The following is a 9125-nucleotide window of genomic DNA, read 5'->3' as shown; positions in this document are numbered from 1 at the left end:
GTTGCTCAATTGTAAGATGGGTGACATGGAATGAACAAACAAACAAACAAACGAGTGAATGTATGAATGGTCTTTTCCTGAAGACGACTTAGTGGAGGGCAACTACTTGATTCCAAGTAGTTTTATGACATTACTACAAACAGAGACATATAACATTTGTTTTCCTTTAAAAACTCCAGTCCTTGTTGTTGTTAGTTGTGAAGTTGTGTCCAACCCATCGCGACCCCATGGACAACATTCCTCCAGGCCTTCCGTCCTCTACCATCCTCTGGAGTCCATTTAAGCTCACGCCTACTGCTTCAGGGATTCCATCCAGCCACCTCATTCTCTGTCGTCCCTTTCTTCTTTTGCCCTCAATCTTTCCCAGCATTAGGCTCTTCTCCAGTGAGTCCTTCCTTCTCATTAGGTGGCCAAAGTATTTGAGTTTCATCTTCAGGATCTGGCCTTCTACAGAGCAGTCAGGGTTGATCTCCTCTAGGACTGACTGATTGGATCGCCTTGCAGTCCAAGGGACTCGCAGGAGTCTTCTCCAGCACCATAGTTCAAAGACCTCAATTCTTTGGCGCTCAGCCAAAGGTCTTTAATAAAAAGGTCTTTTCTTTTACAAGGTTCTTTTACATCCACCTACATTTCTGCTGTGCTGAAACATTAACTTTTAGGGCAACACTTTGTTTTGCTAGAGAGCAATGCAATATAATGGTTAAAATGTTGGACTAAGACTGGGGAAACTTGTCTTCAAGTCTCCTCTCGGCCATGGAAATTCACTGGATGATTATGGGCCAGACTCTCTCTCTCTCTCTCTCTTGGCCCGACCCATCTCACAAAAATTATTGGAATTTCTCCATCTGATGTAAAACTCACATTGCGCTGTTTAATGTCATGAATTATTAGATATCAACTCATTATTTTAAAAAAGATCTTAAGTTCTAAAGTGATCTGAGGGGTCTTTTAATATGTAGAACTAATGTTACTTTGACATTTTTATTTAATATTATTACAACTGCAATTCATAACCCTTTCGATTTCCTTTTTTCTTCTGTTTTTCTTCTTGGTTTTTAAATAATTAACAAAATATGATATTTGGGTGAAATAAATATGAAATGAGAGAGTGCTGTGTATGCTGTCCTGAACTCCTGAATGAAAGATGGGATAAGAATCTAAATAATAGTACACAAACACTTGATCCTAAAAAGCAACAATAAATGTTTCAGAATACAGAATAACAGAGTTGGAAAGGACATCGGGATCTTCTAGTCCAACCCTCCACCCTTAAGCAGGAGACCCTATACCTTTCTGAACCAATGTGTCAGGTTTCGTTGCTATCTTAAATAGCGTCCCAATTTATGATCTCTTTCAGCGCTGACACAATGACTATCCAGTTTCTTCTTAAAAGCCTCCAGTGATTGAGGACCACACCTTTTGAAGGCAAGTTGTTCCACTGGTTAATTGTTCTAACTGTCCAGAAATTTCTCCTTAGTTCTAGGTTGCTTTTCTCCTTGATTAGTTTCCACCCATTGCTTCTCGTCCTGCCCTGAATTCACACAATTCAGGTGCTTAGCAATCAGCATGTGTGGTATAAATACAGAATAGAATAAAATAAAATAGAACAGAACAGAACAGAACAGAACAGAGGAGAGGAGAAGGGAAGGGAAGGGAAGGGAAGGGAAGGGAAGGGAAGGGAAGGGAAGGGAAGGGAAGGGAAGGGAAGGGAAGGGAAGGGAAGGGAGAATAGACTAGACTAGACTAGTCTAGTCTAGATTCGACTTGACTCGACTCGACTAGAGCTGTAAGGGACCTTGGAGGTCTTCTAGTCCAGCCCGCTGCTCAAGCAGGAGAACTGATACTATTTCAGATAAGTGACTGTCTAATCTCTTCTTAAAAACCCCCAATGATGGAGCACCCACAATTTCTGAAGGCAAGCTGTTCCACTGGTTAATTGTCCTCACTGTTAGGAAGTTTCTCCTTAATTCCAGGTTGCTTCTCTCTTTGATTAGTTTCCAACCATTGTTTCTTCTCCTGCCCTCTGGTGCTTTGTAGAATAATTTGACCCCCCTCTTCTTTGTGGGAGCCCCTCAAATACTGGGATCCTGCTATCATGTCGCCCCCTAATTCTTCTTTTCTTTAGGCTCGCCAAACCCAAATCCTGCAGCCGTTTTTCATATGGTTTAGTCTTCAGGCCTTTGATCGTCTTAGTTGCTCTACTCTGAATTTTTTCCAAAAATTTATAAATATATAAATGGTATATAGGGTCTCCTGCTTAAGCAGCAGGTTGGATTGAAGATCTCCAAGGTACCTTCCAGCTCCATTCTGGTTCTGAATGATCTATTTACAACGGTTGCAGTGTCTCATGTCATGTGATGGCTATTCGCAACCTTCCCAGTTGACTAAGCAAAGTGATTGGGGGAAGACAGCTGTGCTTAACGATCATATAATTCACTTATTGCAGTGATTCATTTAACCACCATGGTAAAAAAAAAATGTCATAAAATCAGGTGCGTCTCATTTAACAACCACCTTGCTTAAAAATGGAAATTCTGGTCCCAATTTGTGGTTGTAAGTCGAGAATTACCTACGTGCAGAACATCTGTCTCAAGGCTACGGATTTGGGATAAGAAAGCAGAAAAGCATAAGGGACTCAAACTAAAACCAGATGTTGCATACAAGGCAAGTTCCTGGACATGTGTTGACTTTCTGAACTGGCTTATTTCTGGAAGAGAGAGAGAAGGTCTTTTCAAAGAAAAAGAAGAAGATGGCGTAGCCAATTAGGACAACAGAGAAAGGCAATCAGAAGCACACTTAGAGGACTGCAATTCCAACATAATTCTGATTTTTGAGAGGGTAAAATCTTCTGTGAAAGCAGCAAGTTAGTGGGCTATAAAAACAGATCTGCAGACCAGAGCAATGACGTCTGTTTATTAGTAGAAAAGCCATAGTGGCATAGTGGTTAGAATGCAGCATTGCAGGCTAACTCTTGCCCACTGCCAGCAGTTCGATCCTGAGAGGGCTCAAGGTTGACTCAGCCTTCCATCCTTCCGAGGTCAGTAAGGTAAGGACCCAGATTGTTGGGGGCAATAGGCTGATTCTGTAAACTGCTTAGAAAGAGCTATAAAAGCACTGTGAAGCAGTATTTAAGTCTAGGTGCTATTGCTATTATAGCTAACTTCATCATTATCGAGCCCTGATGGCGCAGTGGTTAAAATGCAGTATTGCAGGGTAAATTGAAATTAAGAAAAAATTCCGATAACGGAAAGCTGTAATAGTGTAATTGTGATTTTAAAGGTTAAAAATGTTGAATAAAAGTATATATATATATATATATATATATATATATATATATATATATATATATATATATTTAAAAAATGCAGTATTGCAGGCTAACTCTGCCCACAGCCTTGAGTTCAACCCTGACAGGGCTCAAGGTTGACACAGCCTTCTATCCTTCCCAGGTTGGTAAAAATGAGGGCCCAGATTGTTGAGGGCCATATGCTGACTCTATAAACCGATTAGAGCAGTGGGTCTCAACCTTCCTAATGCTGCGACCCTTTAATACAGTTCCTCATGTTGTGGTGACCCCCAACCATAAAATTATTCCATTGACCATTGAAAATATGTGTTTTCCGATGGTCTTAGGTGACCCCTGTGAAAGGGTTGTTCGACCCCCAAAGGGGTCCCGACCCACAGGTTGAAAACCACTGGATTAGAGAGTGCTGAAAGCACCGTGAAGCGGCATATCAATCTAAGTGCTAGTGCTAGTGCTATCCTAGGGACGTCCCGCGGCACATCCCTCACGGGTCACCGAAAAAAGCTTTACCACAGCTCAACCGAGCTAAAACCAGCTAACCACCTTCCAGCCAAACCGGCCTCTACCTACCCAGCAGCTGCGCTATAGATGCATGCATTGCGTTAGTTAGGGCCACCCTGGCAATCACACCCTTCATCTGGGCTCTCTGGTTCGGTGAACCAGGGTAAGGTGGCCTGGAGCCTCCCAGGCCCTTTTTGCCTAGCTGGTCCCGGTGTCTCATCTTACTCTCTTCTGGTGGGCTCCGGTGGCCTCCCATCCACCCCCCCCCCACACGCCCCCATTCCCCTCCTGGTCTCCAGCCCGGGTTTTCTATGCAACGCCGCCTCCCAGCCATGCAAAGGGGAGGATTCCCCCCCTCCTCTCCTCTTCCCGGCTCAGCGAAAGCGGATGGCTCCAGCCTCGGCAGCTGAAGGAGCGGCGGCGGCGGCGGCGGCGATGGGAAGTCCGAGCCGGGGAGCAAGCTCAGCAGCCCCGGGACCGGCGGCGTCCTCCGCTGCTCCTCCTTCTCTGGGCTTGCGCTCCGGAAGACTTCTCGGCGGCGCTCCGCAGAGGCCACGATGACTTGATTTCCTGGGGTGCCGCCGCCGCCGCCGCCGCGCTGCCTCTCCCCTGGGGTCCCTCGCCCGGCTTTCCCCAGCGCATCCATCAACCGGGCATCCTTGGCTTGCGAGAGCCGCCGAGAACCGCGCCGCCCCGAGCGCTCCGGAGGGGGAGGAATGCGCGCCTGGCAGACGGAGCGCCATCCGGAGAAGGGCTGCCGGAGAGGGGAGAAGAAAGAAGCGAGGGGGGCCTCTTAAGCAGCACCTGCGCCCCCCCCTCCTCTCGTCTCCCCATCCACTCTCGCGTCTCCCAGCTGCTGCAACCTACAGACTTTCAAAAAAGAAGAAGGAGAAAACAAAAAAAACGAGAACGGCGAAGAGCATCTCCTTCCAGCCTTTTTGCGCGCGCGCTCTCTCTCTCTTTCTTTCTCTCTCTCTCTTTCTCTCTCTCCCTTTCGAGTTGAGGGGGGGGGCTTTCTCTTTTCTTTGACCGCTCGGTAGATTTCAACCCCCCCCTCCGGTCTTCTCTTTCATTTGTTCAGGTCTTTCTCTCTCTCTCTCTCCGTCCCCCCGTCTCCCCCATCTCTTTCTTTCTTTGCCAGCGTATTTTTTCCCCCTCTCTCCTCTTGCTTTGTCGCTTAAAGGACATCTCTCCAGCAGCGGCTTGGCGGGCTTTGTGCTTTGGCCCGGCATCCTCCTTGGGGGGGGAAGGGGGGGAGGAAAAAAAAAACACCCGTTCCTTACTTTCCTCTTCCCTTCCCCCCCCCCCCCCAGCCCAATCATAATAATTTAGAAGTTTGCAGATAACTCCTTCTCCTGTTGAGGAAACATTCTCTCTCTCTCTCTCTCTCTCTCTCTCTCTCTCTCTCTGCGTCCCTCCGCCAAGAAAGAAAGTTATCCTTTTTGAATTTCTATCCACGTCCTTTTTTTCCTCTTCTCTCTTTCTGCGTGCCTTTGCTCGGCTCCCCCCCCCCCCTTGCAGGGCTTAAAGAGAAAGCTCAGGAAAACGTGGCTGCGTCCCAGGGTTTCTCGAAGTCCACTCTTTTTATTATTGGAAAAGGACCTGAAGTATTTATTCAGAATCCAGCAGCCTCCTCGTCCTCCTGCCGTCCTTCCCGCTCTCCTTTTTTTTTTTTTTTTTTTTGCGCTACTCCGGGACTTTTGGAATTTCATCTGGATTATCCTCTGGCAAACCGGTCAGACTGAAAGACATAGTGACAGACATTGGAGAACTTGGTCTTCTGCAGTGTGCAAGTCAGTTCCCAACAACCTCCCCTTCCTCCCCCAATTTAAGGGGCTGATTTGGTTTTTCCCAAAGACCAGTAGCCTCTGAGAAGGTCTGGAGGAGGTTGGCTACAGAGAAGAGCTTTCTGGGACTGGTTCCTTCTGTCTGCTGCAAAGGATGCTCCCTGTTTAACTTCCTTTCTGGCTCTTCCAGAGAGTCATGACAGTCTGGCTTCCCAGCCTTCCGAACCTTTATCTCTGGAGTGGGATCTCCAATTTAGTCTGCTTTTTCCCTTGCCTGCCACCTGCCAGCACTTGTCGCTTTAAATAACCTAACTGTGCAAACTGAGGGAGACTTGCCAAAGATGCAAGGATGGGGAAGGTGTCCTCGTCACCGTCAGCCTCTTCCTGAACGGGCTCCATCTCAAGCTTCCTTGCTCTTCTTCCAGTAATTGTCAAAGAAGAAGAAGAAGAAGAAGAAGAAGAAGAAGAAGAAGAAGAAGAAGAAGAAGAAGAAGAAGAAGAAGCAGCAGCAGCTCCAGTTGCACGTGTCCCACATTGGGAAGTTCTTGATGGCTTCTCTAAGGAGAGTGAAAGTCTTGCTGATCTTAAACTTGATTGCCGTGGCTGGCTTTGTCCTCTTCTTGGCCAAGTGCAGGCCCATTGCGATGAAGAACGGAGATGCTTTCCATGAAATTCATCCCAGGGCAGAGGTGGCCAACCTGACAGCCCACCCAGCCAACCCCATTCAAGATGCAGTGCTGAAACGGTTGTCCCTTCTTGAGGACATTGTCTACCGGCAACTAAACGGTAGGTCTACTATTTCTCTTAAGGGGTCCGTTCCTCTAGTCGCTCTCTTGCAGTTCCAGCTGTTTTATTTTGGGTGGCTTTGTAAGAAACGACTGGATTGTATGTGATGAAGAATCTGGGTCAACAAGTCCTACAACTAGTGGCAAGAATGGAGAAGGTCTTGAAATCCATTGCTTACCTTTCCAGTTAGAAAGGGGGAAAAGAACGGTATAAAATACTTTTTCCCTTGATAACTACTTTGATTTGATTTAAGGCAATGTCCAGTACATTTAAGATTGAGGCTTATTGGTTAACACATCTTACAGATAAAGGATATGAGGTAAGGAAGGGACTCTGAATCATTTGCTCATTTAGTGTGGATAATACAGAATTAGTATGATCAATCCTCTGAATAGATACAACAGCTTCTGTCTGGTTGAATTCCCACACCTGCCAAAGCTAGTTACTAAATTAACTTTTCTTTCAGGGGTGCACAATATATCGTAGCATTATATCATCGCATAGGCTAGGTTTGCACAGTGCACTAAGATACACACATCCTTCCTGTCCTTTGATTTTAAAAATGCAACTAACGGATAATGTTTCATTGATCTAGTTAAAGTTGCTGTGTGAATGTGCTCTCTGAATTCAATGTGGTTGGTCTTATCTTGTAAGATCGGGCACTTTGCTATCCTACATGCACTCTGAAAGATATTTTAAAGTCTGAAATTTCAGAGTGTGAATTCCTGCACGTTGGCACCATCTGTTTTGGCAAGATGATGGTGGCTGCTTTTCATTGCACTTCTCCTGTGTGCTGCTTTTCGCACCTGGCTAACATTTGGTGGGGTCCTCTGTGCATACAATGATTCTGGTGTGTGTGTGTGTGTGCAGTGTGGCATGGGGGAAAAATATCAGGATGTTGCCTGCTTTTCCCATGGAGCTTAAAAAAAGCATTTCTCTCCATCTTCAAAGCTCCCTATTTATTTCAATTGTTGCAAGCTTTTGGGATCCGGATACCCGAAAGTTAGTAACTAGCCTTGATGTCATCTCTGGGTGAAAATAAGAGTAGGAAGAATCTGTTAGGAGGTAATGGCGTTCTGTCTCTTCAACCAAGTTGGAGATAAAGGAGAAGTTAGTTTTGAGGAGCCATTTACATATAAACTCTTTCCTCCGCCCTGACTTTCCACATATTCAGGATATTGACTTGAGCGAAGCATATTTTAAAATGCTAAAGCTGCAGTCTGAGTATGATGGGATTCAGCCTGAGTAAACAGACATTGTAATAAGCTGCAAGATTCTAAGAGGTTGAATCACCCGAGTTTCCCATTAGCTGTGTTTACACAATTTGCTTAACCAAGTCAGGTAAAAATCTAATTGCTGCATTTGCATATCCAGCTCAGGTTGATCCGTTTGATTAATATTAAGCTTGTTTAAGGTTGCTTTGTGTGTGGGGGACAGAGAGCGAGCAAGCGAGCGAGAGATTTAATATGTTAGATGACCTTAACCTGCTTTGTCCTTTGGGTGAACCCCCAAAAAGGGCTAATTGGGGCAAATGTATTGTGAGAATGCAGCCATTAAATATGGAAGGTGTGCTTTGTCTAGAGCCACTTAGCACATCCTTCTGAGCTTGGAAATAAAATACAGCTAGTGAGTATTAAGATCAGTGGGGATGCCTTGAGTTGCTGTTTCTAAAACATTGGCCATGGGAAAACTGTACTTTTAGAACAGATCTCGCAGCCTCCAATTATCCTTGATTTGTGAAGCCCACAATTTATGGAGATTGTCAGCCATGCAGGTCACGGTTGTCCCAAAGATGCTTTTTTTTTCAAAAGGCAAATGGACTTTGTTTTCCCTTGAAGACGTTTTGCTTCTCATCCCAAGAAGCTTCTTCAGTTCTGACTTCTTCAGTCAAAACTGAAGAAGCTTCTTGGATGAGAAGCAAAACGTCATCAATGAAAACCAAGAAAATCTAGCTGCTTTTTAACAAAGCACCTTTGGGACTCACAGAATTTGCTTTTGTTGTGATGCTGAAATTTGGCTATTAATGCTCACCCTGTTAACTATCAAGTAGCACAACCCCTCTATCTTTTCACGCTTGCTTTTACTATTTTAAGTTTAGAAGATGTAGACTTTGACTGTTCACAAACACACACGCACAAAACCACCCAAAAACCTAACCTTGGTCAATTTCATGATGCAGTCCTGTCTAGCTAGATGACACGACCCTAACTATTGAAACTTGCTAATAAATGAATACATGGGGGGAAAAAACCTTTTGCACCCAAAGGTGAGAGAGGTATTTTATGAGGTGCAACTGTGGAGCCCTTCCAATTGTTGGAAGAAATATCCATCTGGTTCAGTTCCAAGCTGGGAGAAAGACACTGGAAACAAGGAGGCTGATTGGAAAGATGGTTTATCGATGAAGCAGAACTGCCAAGCACATGGTCCTGGGCAGCTGACCACCTGGAGTTGAGAGAGAGGGCTATTTATACCCTCTCTTGGGCTTTGCACTTGAGCTTCCTGTTCCTGTGCAGGAACATGTATTCTATTGGCTATTGTCAGGCTCCCATGGTGCCATGTACAAATCCTGCGAGTTTATCTGAGCTAAGTTTGGTTGACGTTTGGGCTCATGCAATGAAGGGGCTTGTTGGGCAATTCCTATAGTGGCTGAGGGCTAACCCTACCTTTCTTCAGACCTTGCTGCAGGGAATTTGCTTATGACTAGAGCTATCTATCTCTTTTTCTCTTAAGTGCTGACATCTGCTATG

At 45.2% G+C, this 9125-nt stretch overlaps 1 protein-coding gene across 1 annotated transcript in view; it reads left to right on the top strand.

Moving 5' to 3' along the window:
• Nucleotides 1–6140: 6140 nt before the first annotated feature.
• Nucleotides 6141–9125, top strand: part of GALNT17 (polypeptide N-acetylgalactosaminyltransferase 17) — a 351458-nt gene continuing 348473 nt past the window's right edge. Inside the window, exon 1 of the mRNA XM_070945586.1 lies at nt 6141–6378. Coding sequence (XP_070801687.1) covers nt 6141–6378 — 238 coding nt within the window. The remainder of the gene's footprint in view (nt 6379–9125) is intronic.

Source organism: Pituophis catenifer, unplaced genomic scaffold (assembly GCF_029215685.1).
Source record: "Pituophis catenifer annectens isolate HBS135680 unplaced genomic scaffold, rPitCat1.0.hap2 SCAF_1, whole genome shotgun sequence".
Classification (NCBI taxonomy): Eukaryota; Metazoa; Chordata; class Lepidosauria; order Squamata; family Colubridae; genus Pituophis; species Pituophis catenifer.
The sequence above is the reverse complement of the archived record's forward strand: the minus strand, read 5'-3'. Positions and strand labels throughout refer to the sequence as shown.